This window comes from Bidens hawaiensis, unplaced genomic scaffold, assembly GCF_021521415.1.
Source record: "Bidens hawaiensis isolate Kalapana, Puna unplaced genomic scaffold, B.hawaiensis_p1.1 tig00002839_1, whole genome shotgun sequence".
Lineage (NCBI taxonomy): Eukaryota > Viridiplantae > Streptophyta > Magnoliopsida > Asterales > Asteraceae > Bidens > Bidens hawaiensis.
The window spans coordinates 858,075-879,010 of record NW_027491153.1 but is presented as its reverse complement, the minus strand read 5'-3'; the positions used below and the strand labels follow the sequence as shown (position 1 = coordinate 879,010).

The 20,936-nt window shown below is 32.4% G+C and overlaps 1 protein-coding gene across 3 annotated transcripts; it reads right to left on the bottom strand.

Moving 5' to 3' along the window:
• Window positions 1–11,500: 11,500 nt before the first annotated feature.
• On the bottom strand, window positions 11,501–20,617 carry LOC143621375 (protein ENHANCED DISEASE RESISTANCE 2-like). 3 transcript variants are annotated; one of them, XR_013151506.1, is made up of 25 exons: window positions 20,463–20,617; window positions 20,089–20,398; window positions 19,901–19,975; window positions 19,098–19,151; window positions 18,780–18,845; window positions 18,602–18,705; window positions 18,434–18,504; window positions 18,235–18,348; window positions 18,104–18,144; window positions 17,923–18,023; window positions 17,684–17,779; window positions 17,103–17,167; window positions 16,945–17,016; window positions 16,697–16,852; window positions 16,390–16,604; window positions 15,397–15,430; window positions 15,167–15,321; window positions 14,961–15,062; window positions 14,095–14,139; window positions 13,876–14,016; window positions 13,692–13,787; window positions 13,497–13,598; window positions 12,070–12,199; window positions 11,928–11,981; window positions 11,501–11,847 (listed from the first exon to the last, which is right to left on the bottom strand). XR_013151506.1 is itself a non-coding variant. In XM_077092814.1 (24 exons), exons 2-23 carry the CDS (start codon window positions 20,230–20,232, stop codon window positions 12,089–12,091), a joined length of 2,160 nt encoding a protein of 719 aa, XP_076948929.1. In that variant the 5' UTR covers window positions 20,233–20,398; window positions 20,463–20,617; the 3' UTR covers window positions 11,909–11,981; window positions 12,070–12,088. The 3 variants fall into 3 exon arrangements, 1 of the variants encoding a protein (XP_076948929.1); XR_013151507.1 differs by having other exon boundaries at window positions 20,089–20,374; window positions 20,463–20,530; XM_077092814.1 differs by lacking the exon at window positions 11,501–11,847 and having other exon boundaries at window positions 11,909–11,981.
• Between the last annotated feature and the right edge of the window lie 319 nt (window positions 20,618–20,936).

Below are 20,936 nucleotides of genomic sequence, written 5' to 3'. Positions count from 1 at the left end.
TTCACGTAAATTAAAGTAAGATTACATTACAATTATGGTAAGTATTTTAGTTTGAAAATCAGTTTTTTGAATATTAAAATGATAATTTATTCTAGTTAATGCCAAATCACAAAAATTAAAATTAAATCGGTTTTAATTTTACTAATATGACTAATTAATTTAGAAATAATTACAAAAATGAAAATTAAATCGGTTAATTTGAAACTTTAAAAAGTTATGAAAAAATTTTTAAATTAGTTTAAAATTATGGAGAGTGTTAGAAATCTTTAAAAATTTGTTGAAAGATTGGTCAATTTTCGAATTTAAAAGGAGTTTAAATATGTTAATTAAAAAGGAGTTTAAATTTTGTAGTTTTAAGTTTGAATTTGGTCTTCCATGTAGGGATAGAAACAATTTGAAATATCTTGTATCATGGGAATAATAATATTAATAAATTATGAAAAGTTGTCATGTTTAATAATATTCACTAAATCATATGTGACGAATAATATTTATAAATGATGATAAAACGGTTATATAATTTATGATATATTAAATATTGATTATTAGAATTATGTCAATTTGAATATTGCGTTCTAAAATAACTCGGTTATTATTTTAGTATTAATTAATAATTAATATTCACGTAAATTAAAGTAAGATTACATTACAATAATGGCAAGTATTTTTAGTTTGACAATCAGTTTTTTGAATATTAAAATGATAACTTATTCAAGTTAATACTAAATCACAAAAATTAAAATCAAATATGTTCTAATTTTACTAATATGACTAATTAATTTAGAAATAACTACAAATATGAAAATCAAATCGGTTACTTTGAAAACCTACAAAAATTATGGAAAGATTTTGAAATGAGTTTAAAATTATGGAGAGTATTAAAACCGTTAGAAATTTATTGAAAGATTGGTCAATTTCCAAATTTTAAATAAGTTTAAATATCTTGTAATTAAAATCATGAAAACTTTATAACTTATTTATTGGGTTTTCCATATATAACGTAATTGGTTATATATAAAAAATATAATGTATCTTACAATATAATAATATAATATTGTTTTAAGTCAAATATATTCAAATATAAAAATGGTAAGGTGTAATTGTTATTATTTTTGTCAGAATAAGATGTAACAACTAATTAGAAAAGGTAATGAATTAATAATAACAAAATTACTAAAATTATAATAATTATTATAAATTATAGAGATTATCATTAATAAATAGATAAATATAAGATACAAAAATAAATTTTTTCTTTAATACATCGGTTCTGATTAAAATATATTAAATAGACATAACCAACAACTATATATGATTGATTATATAAAAATCAAATAAATTACATGAATTGTGAAAAATACATAAATACATGAATAATAACAAAAATATACATCAATATTAAATAAAAAATAAGATATCTTATCAACAAATCTTCAACTCATGAAATTAGCTATATCAAGTTGGAAACATAACCTGAAATGAGAAAATTAAATATTAATATTCGTTTTACAAATAATAAATTTTAATCGTGGTAATGTTACATGTTATGAAATATTTACCCAGTAATTCATAAAATTCAACTTTAATTTAAATTTAGAAATTTTAAATTACATCGTTTTAGAAATAATAAATTTTAGTGATGGTAATTTTTGACATTATGAATGTTTGTTTAATTAGTTATTTAAAAAGTTCAACTTAAAGTTAAAATCAACTTTAATGTTTGACCAGTTAATTTAAAAATGTTTGACCAACTTAAATGTTTGACCAACAATTAAAAAAATCAACTTTAATTTAAATTTGAAAATTTAAACTTTTTAAATCAAATAGTTTTAGAAAATAATAAATTGTAATGATTGTAAGTTTAGACGTTATGGAATATTGACCAACCATTTACAAATTTCAACTTTAACTTAAATTTGGATTTTAAAATTCGAAATTGTAATCGTTTTAGAAATAAAAAATAATTAGTACCCGGTAATGCTACATGTTATGGAATGTTAAACCACTGATTTACAATTTATTATTGGCCTTACCGGAAAAAAAATAATGATAATGTCCAAAATAATGAATCTAGGTAGAAATAATTTTGTTAATTGTTAACTAATATACTATTATACATTTGAAAAAGTAACTGAGTTACATACATATTAAATTCTAATAAATTACTTATAATAAATACTAAAAAAATAAAAATCTAGAAATTCGTCGGTTTTTGTGACATGCAAAACTAAAACCGAACCGTTAGTTAAATTTTTACAAAAACATAAAACAAAACTGTCGGTTTTGTTTCAGTTCGGTTTTTCGGTTTGAATTTTTCGTTTTTTCAATTTCGAATCGGTTTTTCCGGTTTCTTGCACACCCATAAATTGTGTTCCATACTTCCATTTAATATTTAAGACTTTGCAAAAACTTATACACATTCAAAAAGGTGGTAATATTATACGTACTAGTACAAAATCATGTTTAATTAGTTTGACACACCTTATGGCATCTGGTTTTAATAAATTTATGTTCGTTGATCTCAATCCCGAGACTTTATCTTAGCCACTCGTTCTTTCAGTGTATTTTACATAGAGGCATTTGTTAATAAGGCTAAGTGAGATTAAACACAATGTTACATAAGTGTCTGAACGATATCTAAAACAAGTATCATGAAAAAACCAACAATATATATATATATAGCATTAACCAAAGCATATGTTAAACATCATATTAGCAAGGAAAAGTGAGCCACCCAACCTTTTGTTTGTGGCATATTATACTTGCCATACAACACAACCTCTTGTATGGCTAAAAAATACGGAAGCTAATGAAAATCAAACCCGATAAAAATACCATAAACCCGAAACATTTAAGGCGTGTATTCGGCCAGGCAACTGATTTTGAGGCCTCGATGGCCGTTTCAGTTATATACTTCTAAATTTACACCTGTCTTTCATAGAATTAGAATTACTTATTAGAATCATCAATTACTTAAGTAGTAACACATTTTCTCACACACTATAACCATTATATTACAAACCTTTGATTGGTCGGATTGTCTAAATGTTGATAACGATATTTATTATTATAATATTAAAAGCAATTGAACTATAAAATCCAAGATAGAGAACCGGTTACAATTATTTAAAGGGCTCTTCGAATATATTATTCTATAACTCAGTTGTAAACTAATCATTGAATTTTCAAAATAAGATGGGGGAAAATTTCCAAATTAGACCAAATCTAAAGAGAGATTTAAAATGGACTTAAAAATGGAAAAATTCTCAAAATAGCTAGACCAACGAATTTAGACAGGGACGACACCTAGAGAAAAGATCTGACGGGATTCGTCCACGAATCAAAGGCGCCACGTGTTAGGTTCCGAACAAAAACTTTTAAATGTTGTTTTGGCCGTCCAATTTCATCCCTTAAAGTTTATTGGGCGAAACCACCGTTTTTATTTATAACCTAGAAGAACATGTGAAAGAAAAAAACAGGAAAAATATAAAACTTCAAATAAATATAAAACAACCATTGTTATAGGTAGGTATAACACATGAACGGAAAAACTTACCGGAAAAACGTAAAAACGTAGAAATATTAACTTCATCGCCGTTTTTGATTTAGAATCTAAACTGATTTTAAAAAAATCAGTTAACAATGAAAACAAAGATAAAAAAGGTTAGATCTACAATAACCGGAAGAAAATATGATGTTGTCGGAAAAAGATATAACCTTGCAGGAAAATCATATAACATTGTTGGCCATTAGAGTATAACATATAACCTTACCGGAAAACGATTAATCTCAATCTACATTACCGGAATATAGAAGATGGTGGATGGTGGAGTTAGTAAGCTGATGAGTGTGTGTTTGGCTATGACTAATTGTTAATAATATTGCATTTTTAGTTTACATAATTGTTAGAATACAATTACTTTGACTTGATTTTGTATTGAGTAAATCTTGAATAAACGAGCTTAAATTAATAGTTTAATAATAATAATAATAATAATAACAACATAGTTTAGCTATGGTAGGTTTAAAATCCATCTCATTATTAAAATAAATGGGCATTTACATATATACCCTCCCTAACTTCTCTTATTACATATTTTCCCAGTGTTAAAAATTTAATTACATATTTCCCCTCTTTAAACCACATAAATTACATATCTCTCCATATTATTAAAATTAACCAACTAAATGACAATTTTACCCTTAATAAAATAATTTACATATACCATCTTCTTAACATGTAACTGAGTGAAATCAAAATTAAAAAACAATTGACCGACATCAAAATCAAAAAACAAATTTGCAGCACCTTTTATAAATGGATACAAACACACACATATACATATATCATCTTCTTAATATGTAATTGTATATACAAACACAACACACACACATATATAGACATAAATATCCAAATTATACATATTATATACTATAAAATTAGTGTCTGGGCTCACATATTATAAAGCCAGAAAGGAACGATCGTGTTCGTAGGAGGAAGCGACAAAACGCCAAATAAAGCCCGAACGCGGGAGGAAGCGCGAACGCCGGAGGAAACCGCGTGTTCGCCGGAGGAAGTGTGACGCCGTGAATGATGGAACCGGAACCGGCTATTGTTGACGGCGTGAATGATAGAACCGGAACAGGCGTTTGAGTTTTTTTTCACTTGTGTACAGTGTATTGTTTGTTGAAAAGAATAGGTATTTTAAATTAAAAAGGGTAATATGGTAATTATATACTAGAAAGGGAAATATGTAATTATAAGTTTAAGATTGGAGAAATATGTAATAAGCTAAGTTAGGAAGAGGATATATGTAAAAATCTCTAAAATAAAAGAATGAGTAATATACTTTGATGTTTATTTGTGGCAGGGAGCATTCATGGAACTGGAATTCAAAAGTGTGCAGAATAAAGCCATGGGTTTTTGTGGGTCCCAGAGAATGATGCTTCAAATTAGTGTATTTGATTAATATGAATGCACTTAAACGGTCTCATGGGTTTCTAGTGACAATCTTTTGGGCCAAAAGCCATAATTGTTAGGCTACTACTAAAAGAAAATATGAGAAGGGCCCACAAGAATGAGGAGTTAGGACGAGTATGATATAAGGGTTTGATGGAACGGTTGATAGGGATTATTAGGATCTTTATTGAGTTACGGACAGCGAGGGCAGTCGCAAAGTAAGAAGCCTTTGGTTGTTTGGCACAAAAAATCAAGACGTCGTAATCATGATGAGGTAAGGCTAATCTTATTGTAACTTTCTCCGGGTGAATGGTTCATTTAGGTTAAACATTAAACTTTGTTTTATATATTTATTGGATTTGTTTATGTGATGACAAACATTTAACAAATTGAAGTATTAGTTAATTAAATAGTTTCTTGGTGTTTTGAGTTCTTTCTTTACAACCGCGTTCGGTTGATGACAAAACCTAGAAGCGGGTTGGGTGACTTTAGGGGGTTGACTTGATACTAGTAAACTAAGTAATTGAATTGTATAGGTTTGATGACAAAAACATGTCTCAATATCTACTTTAACTAATTTCCAACATCATGTCTACGTGGTGTCCAATTATTCAAACGAGTTTTGTGTGAAACCTAGAACCTGAACCCGGAGAAGGTTGCGTTTTCCTCAAATTGTTTTTAAAATCAATATTTCAAATTTTGCTTGACATCGTTTGTCCATTTAGTTATAATTTTATATTAAAATAATCAAATAAACTTTATAATAGTGACCACATGCTCCTCGTGGATACGATACCCTACTTACTCTAACTATTTAGTTTAATTGGGTTTTTGATTGACTCAAACGACGGTCATCAAAATGACGCCGTTGCCGCGGAGCTAGTGCGCTTTGTGTTGCGTTGCTTGTTTGATTATTTTTTTAAAAAAAAACCAAAAATATTAAAATAAAAAAATCCAAAAATATTTTTCTTTTTATTTTATTTATTTTTTTTAGTTCGGTATTACACTTGGTATTGTTTGTCTTTGCTTGTGCAGGAACTTATTTTAGTGTCGGAAGCATACGTGTAGTTCGGTTATGAGTTATCACATCAATCAAGGTCAACCGGGTAGCCCATCAAACCCGCTATTTACACAACGAGATTTTTCAGACTTTGACCTACCGCATTTTCAAACCCAAAAACAAATTATCCCTCAAAACAGACTATCACCACCTCTAAACCGACATGCCAGATACAGTGTAGATAAAGAGGATGGGTCGTTTGGTATTGCTTAGAAGAGAGTTGAAAACTGGGATGGAGATTTCAATGAAGATGGGTATTATGATTAGTTTAGGTATGAAGACGTCAATGAGTTTGTGCCTTCATCGCAACAATTTAATAAAAGATGTCAGAATCGGGTCAAGTTGGGTGGGCAAAGGTATAATGGTGATCAACAGAACGATTATGGAGGACAACAGGGTCAGGATGAGTATATGGATGGAGTGTATAGGGCGAATAACAGAGCCCCCAGTTAGAGGAGTTGCCAGTCATTTTGTGCCTATAGTACCAAAAAACGCCTCACTGTTCGAGCCACCACATTAGAATGCAAGATCTTTTGAGGCACCAATTCATAATTGTTATGAAGGAGGTCAAAGTAATTACCAATGCAACTTGCAGAATCAAGGGAATTGGCAAATGGGTCGGCGAGCCGAATGATAACTCCATCAATGAAAAACTGGATACAATTATTGAGTTAATGATGGATATTCAGAAAGGTAGCGAGATTAGAGATAAGGAAATCAAGGCATTGTTGCAGCAGGTTGGACAATTAACTGAAGAAGTGACAATCATCAGAAGAGATCAAGACAAGCTTTGTATTGATACTCATATATGTCCAGCTCACAAATCGTCTACCACAACGAGTGTCCGCATAAATGAGGTAAGTACTCGTTCTTTTTCTAAAATTTCTATTGTTGAAACTCATTCACCACAATGTGTTGAGGGTGGGGTGAATGATATAGCCGAGTCTAAGGGTGATAGTGAACATGATAAGAAAGTTAAAGGTTTTACAAAGTCTGGAAGTGATTCAAATAACATGTTTTCTGAAATTAGTAATTTGAATGTGAAAGTTCCATTTCCAATGGCTTTACTTGCACCAAAAAATCTAAGTCAACAGGAACAACCTAAGAGTGAAAAGTGGGAAAATTTTGAAAAAGTGAAAATAAATAAACTGTTGCTTGAACAAATTAAAGCGAGTCCTGATCATGTTAAGTGTTTAGAAGAATAAAGTACCCACAAGCGACGTCACAAGTTTCCTAAACAATTTGATTTAACTGCTAGTGTGAACGCCGTTTTGATGGGTACCCTTCCCCCGAAACTTCAAGATCCAGGAACACCTATTATTTCAATACAAATAGGTGATTTTAAATTAGATAAGGCTTTATTGGATCTTGGAGCTTGTGTAAGTATTTTACCAGGGAGTTTGTATGATCAATATGATTTTGGGCCACTACAAAAAGTTAAAACAACAGTGGTGTTGGCTGATCAAACTCCTAAGTGTCCTAGGGGGGCTGTCAAGGATGTGATTGTAAAAGTTGGTGAATTCTATTATCCTGTGGATTTCCTCGTGCTAGATTGTGTAAAGAATACACAAGCGACAGTTATTATGGGTAGACCGTTTTTAGCTACAACAAAGGCTATTATTAATTGTGCTGAGGGAACGGTTAGAATGAGGTTCGGGGAAAAGAAAATGAGTTTAAAGATGTTTTCTAATTCTTTTAATTATAAAACTGACAAGTGTGGATCTCCTGAGAAGGAGAATCAAACAGAAAAGAAAGAATGTTTTATGATTGACAGGTTAAATGAAGAGAAGGTAAAGAAGAAGTTAAGAAGGAGAATAAGAAAAAAGGTGGAGTTTGATTGTTACAGAGAAATGTGTAAATTTTATGATCAGATTTGGGAAAATTCTAATGGTGAGAGTAGAACAAGTTTAAGATCGGAAGGAGGCAAACACCCTACGAGACCACCATGAATAGCACATCAGGTATGGTCCGGCTGAAGACCTTAACAAAAAATTAGCGCTAACCGGGAGGCAACTCGGGCTTGTATTCAGGTACGTGTATATTTTGTTGTATTTAAAACTTTGTGGGTGTAGTTTCCTATAAACCCTCACGAGACCTCACTCGTCCACCCGGGCTACCGGGGGGTTTAAAGGGCTTGTTGCATATGCTAAATGCAATCGTGTCTACGTGGTGTCCAATTAATCAAACGAGTTTGTGTGAAACCTAGAACCTGAACTCGGAGAAGGTTGCGTTTTCCTTAAATTGTTTTTAAAATCAATATTTCAAATTTTGCTTGACATCGTTTGTCCATTTAGTTATAATTTTATATTAAAATAATCAAATAAACTTTGTAATACTGACCACATGCTCCTCGTGGATGCGATACCTTACTTACTCTAACTATTTAGTTTAATTGGGTTTTTGATTGACTCAAACGACGGTCATCATAAGCCGAGAGAGATAGGGAGAGAGAGATAAATATTAAATACAAACAAAAACGGAAAACAAAAATCTTACCGGAAAACCGTAATAACTTCAAAATATCAATTCAATCTTGGATTTTGATATACAACCTAAAGAGATTATTACAAAATCATATAGCAATTAAAATAAATATAAAACCATTTCGGAAAACCTTAGCGGAAAAATATAATACATTGTCGGAAAATCATATAACATTGTTGGCCATTAGAGTATAATATATAAAATTACCGGAAAACGTTGAATTTGTGACAAAAATCTTACCTGAAACTTTACCAGAAAACCTTACCGAAAAACCGTAATAACTTCAAAATATCAATTCAATCTTGGATTTTGATATACAATCTAAAGAGATTATTGCAAAATCATATAATAATTAAAATAAATATAAAACCATATCGGAAAACCTTAGCGGAAAAAGATATTACCTTGCCGGAAAATCAAATAACATTCTTGGCCATTAGAGTATAATATATAACCTTACCGGAAAACGATTAATGCGGATCTACATTACCAGAATATAGAAGATGGTGGATGGTGGAGTTAGTAAGTCGAGAGAAAGAGATTAAAATGATTTTGGTGGAAAATATTAAGGTTTAAATAAGCTTTTTGGTGTTTGGTCAACATGACACATGGCAGAATATTAGAGCACATGAGAATGGAAACATGATGACTGGATTGCACATGTGGACAGCCTAGAAGAAGGCCATGTGTCCACATTGTATTGCTTTAATAGTATTTAAAGATGTGTGAACCCTCGGGTAGACAAAAGTGAAACTGCACTAATTTTGACGTTATTTTACTAATCTCGTGAAAATAACGTTAAAAGTGGCGGAAGGTTAATCAGGCATCACGTGGTGGCGTCGATAGCCGAAAGACAATGGTACATGCACCAATTGTCGGTGTCCCAATGGTTGAGTGTTATGTGCCTTATGTTCAAGTCTTGATGCAAAACTACTATCGACCCGGAGGTCTCACCAGAAGCATCCTCTCTATTCCTAAAGGGTGGAGGTAAGGCTGTCTACATATTACCATCCTCAAACCCTACCATAACTTTGCTATTGGTGGGATATACTTAGTACGATGATGATAACGAAAACTATCAAGCCAAAATATTAGTCTCTGCAGCCATAAAACCTTATCTCAAATATTAGTTAACAGATAAACAACATTTGTATTATCACAAACCCAATTACACCCCAATAAAACCGCTATACAAATTCGTGAAGATAAATTAAAATCAATCGGCATCCAAATACTAACTATATTACGAGTTAAAGGCGTTTTCAATGATAGGGTAATTGCTCCTTTAAATAGCCCTTTTAGTACTAAAAGAGGGAGACGAATCAGTCAGTCGTAACTGGCGACGATCGAGCCGGAGGACTCACCGGAAACATCCTCTCTATTCCTAAAGGGTAGAGGTAATGATGTCTACATCTTACCCTCCTCAGACCCTACCATAGCTTTGCTATTTGGTGGGATATACTTAGTACGACGACAATGATAATGATGATGACAAAAACTATCAAGCCAAAATATTAGTCTCTGCAGCCATAAAACCTTATCTCAAATATTAGTTAACATAGAAACAACATTTGTAATATCACAAACCCAATTACACCCCAATAAAACCGCTATACAAATTCGTGAAGATAAATTCAAATCAATCGACATCCAAATACTAACTATATTACGAGTTAAAGGCGTCTTCAATGATAGGGTAATTGCTCCTTTAAATAGACCTTTCAGTACTAAAAGAGGGAGACGAATCAGTCAGTCGTAACTGGCGACGATTCAGTAATCGTCTCTTAACCAGCCAGTTTCAATTGATTGCACTATAATATAATTGATTATTGAACACATACAAACCGGAGCATTAATGGATCGAGGAGATAAAGTCGCCGGCAGGGTGAAGGTATAATAAATATTATGGTGTTTTGAAGGTAGATGAAAAGGTGCCTATATGTAATAATAATAATAATAATAATAATAATAATAATAATAATAATAATAATATAGATATCTATGTAAGTACGTCCGAGTATCTCAAGATTTCACTTATTTCACCAACCAAAAATTAAGTTTTGACCATACCACTAGCTTAATCTAACTTTTTTTTTTATTTTACACGTTAACACTTAACATACAAAAAGAAAATAATCTAAATCAGCCAAAAACTAACATTTATTTATATATAATTATATATATATTTTTTTCATTTAAATTGTGCATTGAAGTGTTGTAACTAACGCTTGATAGGTTATCTCCGCATTATTCGTGTTCTGCATTCTGAATGATGGTTTGTACTTTTCTTCAACGTTCAAATTTTTTGTACTTTTCTCTACATTATATACTTAAGTTAGGAATGACTTGAACCCATTAACCGAACATTATTATTGATATCCTTAATTTTAAGTAGAGAGCCACATAAACAATAGACATTACTTATGTGGGTTCTCATACCTTAAAATTGATTATGTACTAGTTCGTGAAAACCCAAATCCGAAAAAAAAACGAAATCAGAACCGAAACCAAACCCAAATAAAATTATCCGAATTCTTATTCGGATCGTAACAATTCCGATATCCGAATAACTAATTCGGATTCAGATATTGAATTTAAAAAAAATAAGGCCGTTCAGATTATTCGGATATCCATTTAATCCAAATAAATAACATATTTTTAGTGATATTTCCACTTTTGTATGCTTATTTAGACAATTGCTTAAAGTTTGAACATTGAATTTACGTTCAAGACTAATTTCTATTTTCTTGTCTTGTATGTTTATTGTGATTATAAACGTATAAAAAAAGTTATGACCAAAAACTAGGAAAATTTTGTTACTAGGTTATTTTTGGATTATTAAGATAATTTCGGATTTTATCCAAATCCGATCCGAATTGAATTCGGATAGATTCAAATAAGAGAGGAATATCCTAATTCGGATCGGATTTCAGATAGGGCTCTAAATTTTCAAATCCGAAAAATCCAAACCGAATAAACTGAATAATCTGTTATCAGATCCGATAAACACCCCTACGTACTAGGAATCCATTGTGAAATACAAATGCAAAGATCACAAGTATGCTTGGTATATGAACTTAATCTACCAACTTTCAACCATCACAACTATGTACCAAATTTGGTATAGAATTATAGACAACTACAAATTTTGTTTTCCTTATTCTGTTCAACTAGAAATAGGTCAAAAACCTATATTTTGGTCCCACAATCCGAAAACTGTCACCACTTACAAGTATGTCTTGAAACTATTCAAATAAATTTTGCCACTGTAGCAGAAAGTCACATTCCAGCTTCTGATATTCTTATATTCTAAGTAACCCCTTTACACTGTCCCCTCACTTTGCTGCCAATTGAATAAAAAACAGGTTATCAAAACGACATACGAAAACAAACTTTCAAAAAACAAAAAGACACCGATTCTACCTGCTGTCCGCTTTAGCAGCCCTGCTACAAGATTTCAAGACAATCCTTATGTACCTAACAGTTAGATTAATACGAACAACAAATTAACCCTGCTTACCGTAACCATCAAAAACAAAACTATTATGAGAAGTTATGAACAAACAGTGTTCAAGTAAATGATTTTATAGTTCTGGATCTGGTTCCAATTTGGGGACAATTGCAGACTTCAGCTCTAGATGGGAAACCCTAACCGCACCTATAAGCCGCTCTGGCAACTCATCAGTTGTGTTTGCCTGACAAACAAAAAAGGAAAACATGCTGATGTGTAAAAGAGTCGAGCCGCTCATGAGCAAGACAGGCTCGGTAAAAGCTCGAATCAAACTGAGTTTAAACAACCTCGAGCCTATACTGAAGCTCATATAATAATGAGCACGAGCCTGAGCTTCAAATTTCGACCTTGAATAGGCTTGTAAGCCTAAACAATTTATATAAATGTTCTTTAATTTATTAAATATATCATCATCATCATCATCATCATCATCATCATCATCGTACTCAGTATATCCCACCAATAGCAAAGCTATGGTAGGGTCTGAGGAGGGTAAGATGTAGACAGCCTTACCTCTACCCCATGGGGATAGAGAGGCTGCTTCCGGTGAGACCCCCGGCTTGATAGTAGTTTTGCATCAAGCCTTGGACATAAGGCACATAGCACTCAATCATCGGGACGCCGGCTGATTGGTGCATGTACCCTTGTCTTTCGGCTATCAACGCCACCACATGATGCCTGATTAACCTTCCATCACTTCTAACGTTATTTTCACGAGATTGGTAAAATAACGTCAAAATTAGTGCAATTTTACTTTTGCCCACCCGAGGGTTCACACATATATACATTATATGCGTATATACATTATATGCGTGCACCGCAAGCAGGGCACAATATATTAAATATATATTTACATAATAGTTATATATTAGATTATGATAAAAATAACTAAATAAAATATAATATTTTATATATAAAAATCATAGCTATATAGACACATAAAAATAATTATGAATGTACATAAAATAAATTAATAATTAATAAATAATAAATTATTTGAACTCGAGATTACCCGAGCTCAGTTCGTTTACGCTCTTATATGAGCCTAGAGGTGTACAAAATTTGGGAGCCACAACCAGTTTGTAACCAGGATACGAAACTGGTTTGGCAAGAACTGGTTCGGAACCAAACCACCGGTTTGTAATCGAGTTGGGAACCGGTTAAAACCAACCCAAAACTAGCTGCTCAATAACCGGTATAAACCAGAACCGGTTTGGAACCAAACAGATCCTTTCCCACTTGAAAACCAAAATCCTGAGTATACTGAGCCGACTTGCAAACAAATTTTTATCCTATTTTATTTTTAAAATATAAACAATATGTCAAATATGATGGCAAAAATAATTTAATCTTTTTTAACAAAACTATTTAAGAAGATTTTATGCATTTGGAATGCTCTTCAAATGACTTTCAACTCTTGTAACCCATTCATTTTCTTTTCAGTTAATTCCTTAATTAAAATGTGTATTAGATAAACATACCTGTACAAGGAAAGCCATGTCAACCACAAGGCTAGTTATAACACCAACTACAAGACCCAAGACACCATTAGCCACAGTCGAAGAGCCAATGTCAACATCAACCTGCCAAGTGGCAAAATTTTAACCAATCGTATGACAGAGTTCTCAAATGTGTGTATAAAAGTTAAGCATTAACAAAGATAAAAAAAATATTACTTCTAAGTAATTAGCACCATGGATATAGTTGCAGTCAACCGCTTTTCCCAAAAGACAAGGAGTACTTCCGACACTCTGCCTCACTATCCATGAACCCTACCACATCCATTAGTGACAAGTCAGCAAACGATTGAGGTGGGGAGATGAGGTGACAGAAAATGATCAGGTGGCAAGATGGAGATACCTTGGGGACTGATGGTATGAGTTTCATCCTACTATTGCGAAACTCATCATCACCACCAACAAACCTTTGCAATAGAGAACCAGCTGCCAATTCTTTTGTCGCAAAATAAAAAACCATGCTGTAGTGGGTTGAACCAGGTACCTTCGGTATTAATATGTTATTATTAATACCAAAACATTATAAAAGTTATTCAAATTTTGACATTTTATGACAGCTTACTTGAAGATTGAACACCAAGCAAAATTGTCCTTTTTGAGAAGCAACCTATAAGAGAAAAACATTACTGTCAAAACAAGCATTATAATCTTTATGTATTTATAAACTCTAGATAGCTAAATTATAAAATTAATTAAATGTTCTAGAATAAGTACAGAGATTTTTAGTTTTCAAAACATTGACAAGCTTAAAGCACCATTGTTTCTAAAAATAAAAAGAAAACTAAAGTGATGACTATGGCACAAGTCTGCGGATGTAAATGAGTCAAGCAGGCTTGTGAGGCTGTGAGCTACTCAAGATCGGCTCATTAAAATCTCAAACTGATTCAAGCTTATACGAGTTCAAGCCCCGGCTCGAGTTGCTCACGAACCTAAAATTAATATAATGATTATTTAATGTATTAAATATATATTTATATAATAATATTTATTATATGTAATATTATGATAAAAATAACTAAAGAATACATATATGTTATATATATAAATTCTAACCTAAAAAAATACATAAAATTAATTAAATTGTATTTAATTTAATTTTAAATTAATTAATAATTAATAAAGAAGCAGAGGTTGAGCTTGAAAAAACAACTCAGGAGCCAAACTTGAGCTTTAGAAAAAGAACTCGAAATGAGTCGAGCTCTCGTAAATCAAAACAGGCCAAGCCTAATCAAGCTCGGGCTCGGCTCGGCTCATCTACACCCCTACACAAGTCTTTAGATTATTAATACACTATGCTTAATTTGTCCATTACTACAATATCCACTTTATTTATACCAAGCATAGAGTCAATATTCAAGTGTTCATTAGTTGTTCATATTTGGTAATTTCAGATTTTTTCAATATGAAAATTAAAGTCTAAAAACCTACTTGTGCAGCACAACCCACGCGTCTAGCAACATGGTCCATTCGCTTGGCGTCTTTAAACCAGTCAACAGCAACAAGATCCATAAGGGGTTTGCCTCCAGGCATCTTTGGTCACATTAAACAAGAAAAAATTAAAAAAATTAGATACAAGATTGAACATCTTAAAAACTAAAATAACAATAATGTGATGGAATAAGATAATAACTGACCTTTGATTTATCATAGCAAAAGCGCTTACTACGGAGTTTAAAGTTGTTTCCATCAGATATGTTCCAACAATCACGACCTTTCTCATTATCATCTCGCCGAAGATTACCCGAAAAGCAAGACAGATCAATTTCAACAACGGGTTCTTCTTCAAGGGCTTCGGCATGTAAAATTTACCGTAATTAAAATTCAGAAAATATAATGATTTAAAAAAAACAAATCCATAATCTACCAGCCCGTCTGCTCTCCTGCTCAATTATATACGCCTGGAAATGTCAAAAGAAAAATTTGAAAATATAAGATAAGAGTAAATTACACTTTTCGTCCTTAAGTTTATGCCATTTTTCAGAAACCGTCCTTAAACTAAGGAAATAACGTATAGCCCTGCTTGCGGTGCGCACATATGATGTATATATGTGTGAACCCTCGGGTGGGCAAAAGTGAAATTGCACTAATTTTGACGTTATTTTACTAATCTCGTGAAAATAACGTTAAAAGTGACGGACGGTTAATCAGGCATCATGTAGTGGCGTTGATAGCTGAAAGATAAGGGTACATGCACCGATCAGCCGGTGTCCCGATGATTGAGTGCTATGTGCCTTATGTCCAAGGCTTGATGCAAAACTACTATCGAGCCGGGGGTCTCACCGGAAGCAGCCTCTCTATCCCTATGGGGTAGAGGTAAGGCTGCCTACATCTTACCCTCCTCAGACCCTACCATAGCTTTGCTATTGGTGGGATATACTGAGTACGATGATGATGATGATGATGATGATGTCCTTAAACTAAGGAAATAACATGAAACACCCTTTATGTTTAAACAGTGTTATTTTTTCCGTTAAGTCCAGTCATGTACGTTGCACATGAGGGTACTTTCGTCATTTTACTATATTAATTAAAAAATACAAATATACAAAACCCTAGATTATCTACTCTCTCTCTCTCTCTCTCTCTCTGTTCTATCATTCTCTCTCTCTCTCTCTACTCTCTAAAGTTTTGTATTTGTTTTTTAAACTTTTTAATTAAAATAGAAATACGACGAAAATGCTCTAATATGCGAGGAACATGATTGGACAAAACAAAAAAAACCTAACGCCCATTGGTGGAAAGAACGAAACGTGCAAACTTATTTAAGCATGAAGGATGTCTCTTGTTATTTCCTTAGTTTTAGGACGTTTTCTGAAAAATGGTGTGTGTGTGACTGTGTGTAACACCAATTACCAACCTCTTCATCAGGGATTTGAAAATCTTCATCTTCATCTGAGTATTCATCCATCATTTTTGCCACATTATCAAGAGATTGACTTCGGTCATGAACAGAAGTCAAGTTAATCTTTTGTGACTTCTTTGTAGGAACTGTACAAGAGGCCATATTAACCATAACAGGAATTCTTTGGGGAGCAGTCCTTTCATCAGATTGTGCAAAATATTCCCGCAATCCTATTATCAATAATAAAAGTAAATAAAGCACTTACTCATTTTAAAAACGTAATTTAATTATTGAAATTATTGTATGATATATTGCAACTCACCAGCAACACTATTTAACATTTGAAGCAGGCAATGTTGTTGAAATGAAGAAACATAACCGACTCCCCATCCCTTTAGATCAATTTGCATAAGATGCTGGACCTGTGATCTGGGCCGTCCATTTCGGGGTTTTAAAGGGGAAATATTGTATCCCCCACCTATATTATAGCATTGTGATTGTAACTTGTAAGTATGATGTGGATCTTAACACCTTAAAATTAGTTTATATATGAATGGGGAAAGAGTTTACTCTCAATATGTGCACGCACATATCCTGGTTGTGGACCACAGTTCTCATGCTCCCTAGAGCAAAATAGTACAACTGCAGATAACAATAAAACTCAATATTTAACAATAAATAAACTAGAAAAGTTAAGAAACTACTATTTAGTATATGTATGCACTCACCATAACTTCCATCATCATTTCGGCGCCAATACCGCACATAACAAAGGTCGCGTGGCCACACAAATCTGTAACAGAAACGAAAGCATAAATTGTTGTTTTAAACTTCAAATAGTTTAGAATTGACTGTCGACTTTTTAGTGACATTGGGATAAATGACCTTGATATATAATTATTATTCAGAGAGAAAGAGATTAGAGAAAACAAAAAAAACAAAAGAATCTTAGAAACTTGATAAATGAACTTAACTACTTGTAGACAGTCTAAAGCCCAAGAGTGATCTACACATATTCTAGAGTATTAGACTAGTCACATAATTATCATATCTAAAAGGTAGTCAGGTGTAATACTATTCTCTATATATAGAACCCCTATGTAACCCTATTATACACACACAATCAATATACAATTTGCGTTCTCTAGTTTATCATAGAGGTTATCGTCAACTCATCATCAGTTAAAATGATCCAAATCTGGAACATCTGTATGTGCATCTTTTGCAAACTCTATACGTTAGACAAACACACACACACATACACACACTAAGAAGAAGAAGAAGAAGAAGAAGAAGAAGAATGTATTACGTGGGGAACCAATCCAACTGAAGCCTGTGGTACAGAATTGCTGTATGTCCATCCACCTCCTCAACCAAGCTACCATCCAGAAAACTACAATCCCATCTGCACATGTGACAATGCAATACAGCATGTTATAAAAATCGTCCAGCAATAAGACATAAAACCTGAGTACACAAAAAAGGATAAAAGAAAACAGAAATAGTCATATAGAATTACAAATATTTAAAAACATAACGGATGCTTACTCAGAGCGTGTTCCATCCATGCTCATTACAAGCTCAAATATTTCTTCACAACTAGCTTCAACAATACCAACAGCCTTCATAGCCCTACTACAGCTCTTTGGCTGCAATGACATACAAAAACATATAAATGTCTTTGCTGGTAATTGTGTAAATACTAGATCATATAAGAAATAACACTTACAAGGAAGTCGACTTCAAGAAGCTCTTCAAAGATACGAAGTCCTACATCAAATTTTACAAAACAAATGATATAGATTTTCCATAAGAGTCAATACTTAAGTTCCCAATTTCATCAAAAACAGACTAAAGTACCATTTTGGCATTGAAGAAGCCGCCAATGTTTCCTTGAAAATGCCTGATTGTTAGCATTCTGGCTTGCCAATGCTGAACTTTCTTGGGTCCAGTCCAATATAGATTCAGGAGGGCCTATCAACAAATATTAAACATATTAATAAAGGTGGGAAACAAAAACTAACCAAAAGCAGCCAACAGATGAAAAAAAAACAATCACCATTCCCAATGGTTGTTCTTCGCAACAAACTTGGCCGTGATGAATCTTCTTCATCTTCAGCAGCACTGTACCTACAAATCAAGAAGTGATTGCATAAATAAATAAAATAGCCATAGGATAGAAGAAAAATAACTAATAAAGTCCAAGTTACATATGAATTGTTCTTACTGGCTTTCTTGATCTGATGAGGAAGCATTCCTTCCACTATCCATCCCAGACTTATATTCAAAATAATGATATTTATTCCCATTGGCAGCAAGTGACTCTTGATGCTGTTAATTGTTGAGAAGTTGTTAGTTTTCACAGAAACAACATATGTAGAAGATTAGTTTGAAAAAAGACATACCTGATCAATAACAGACTCAATTTTTTCTTTCCAGATAAGTGCCTCCTGGATGTTGAAAGCTGCCATCTAAAATAGCAAGGAAAATTTTAACATAACAGAATACCAAAGAACATGTGTCATCCTTCAAGAGAAGATAAAAAGTAGAACATGTTAAGTGACAAAAGATCAAGTATTTAGAACTATAAGAGTAAAACAGAATTGCAAGAAGATAAAGATAATACTTTTGCAATTTGACACCCGACACATATTAACAGTAACCTGAGTCACAACAATGAACCCCCTTTGACTTGGTTGAAAAGTAAAGTAAAGATCATGTACCGTGATTCGATTGTATTTATCCCTCTTGTCGTAAACTGATAGCACATACACCATCTGTTGCAAAGAGAATATGTGAAGTAACATCAACACAATATGGCAACAGCTGAAAGAAAGCTTTTCATTGTTCAAACTATAAACTTCAAAAACATAGATTATAATCCCATTATGCTAAGAACATAAACAAACTTCTGAAGATAACATATACTAACAATATCCTATGGACTGAAGGAGAGGGCAATTATGATGCACACACATGTGTGTTTGTTTATGTATGTGTGACCTTTTTGACAAAAGATAAAGCATAGTATGTGAAATGTGAATGAAAATCCACATGTTTCTAAAAGACAAAAGGATATTTCTTCAATAATCATGATCCACAAGACTAAACTTCAAATTATGATCCGTATTCGTAAGGTTTATATTATGATCCACAAGGCTTAGATTATAATCAAAACTCTACATATACTGAAATAAAATACAAGAGTACCAAAAAAAATTATGTATGCACAGTTCTGATAATAAAAAATATATTTTTGGCTTTTCAGAACATGTAGATTTTACAAAAGCCAATACTTGTGAGTGACAAATGAAAATAAAAGTATACGCCAACTAATTTGTGAATAACAGCCAAAAGCAATTTCTCAAATACCAGTAGTTGTCTTCATATTCTTAGTTTGTTCTTAAAGTCACATATGAACCAGAGACATAAAAAGTGCATTATTAGAAGTTTAAATCACACACTTTCAAGTTCCAAACACCATGAATTGTAAAGCAAGCAACAAAACTAATTAGTGAAAACTCACATGTCCATGTTGAGTTTTCAAACCCCGGTCCTCCACTCTACAATTGCCATCAATAACCAGAGTCTTGATCGGAACCTAACGTAAACCAAATCATACATAAATACATACATACATACATACTAAACTCAGTGTTACTGTTAACTAAAAATCTAACCAATGCAAGTTTGAAGTAAATGATTAACAATTACCACATTATCCTGAGGCTTCCTCTTGTAATAAGCAAGCAACCTGGACTCGAGAACGAAATACCTCATATGCATAAAAGATCTCCCAATCTTCCTCCTCCCATACCTCACCATCCATCCATCATACACTACTTTCAAATTCGACATCTCGATCTGATCCTCAAAATATCTAAAACTAATCACTCATAAACCCTAAACCCCCAAATTCAATCAAACCTAAACCCTAACACTTCAAATATTCAAACTCAATCCGTCAATCAGTCAAATCCGCAACGGCGATCTGCAGAATCTAACTTCACCGGTTCAATTAGACCTACAGAAGTAAAACTGAAGTGAAAATGAACGAAATACAGTAAGAAGAAGATGAAGTAACTTACGATGGGTGAATATGGCCGGCGAGTAGTTAGGATGCCGGTGGTGTTATTATATTATTATTATTATTATTATTATTATGATATGAATATGATGATTAACGAACGGCAGCATGAGAATTCTGACTGAATTGGAATTTTTTATTACTAAAATTTCAAAGGAGGCCAAAAGAATGGAGATGATAATTGAAGTTGGATTAGAGTTGGTGGTTACTGGTTAAGTGGTTAACTTATTATTTTAATACAAAATTAGGGTCATAATAATAATGGAGGAGGTTCAACTACAAACAACAAAATTATGTAGAAAATATTATTAAGTAATAATCACATAATAAAACCAAACAAGGTTTTATAGGAGGATAAAATCAATACTTAATTCCAATTAAGTAATTGTCCTTACATTATCAATTAACTTGTATATTTCTTTTTCTCTATCATTAACTTGCGATAAAATGAAGAGGATGGTTGTTTTGAGTTTTA

Bases quoted from the DNA above. Each gene is read 5' to 3' on its own strand.
- LOC143621375 (XM_077092814.1), bottom strand. From the start codon at position 20,232: ATGTCGAATTTGAAAGTAGTGTATGATGGATGGATGGTGAGGTATGGG. The intron at 16,605-16,696 runs GTGAGTTGCAAT...TATTGATAATAG, and splicing joins AATGTTAAATAGTGTTGCTG to GATTGCGGGAATATTTTGCA. The intron at 15,431-16,389 runs GTTGGTAATTGG...TGACATTTCCAG, and splicing joins TTCAAATCCCTGATGAAGAG to GCGTATATAATTGAGCAGGA.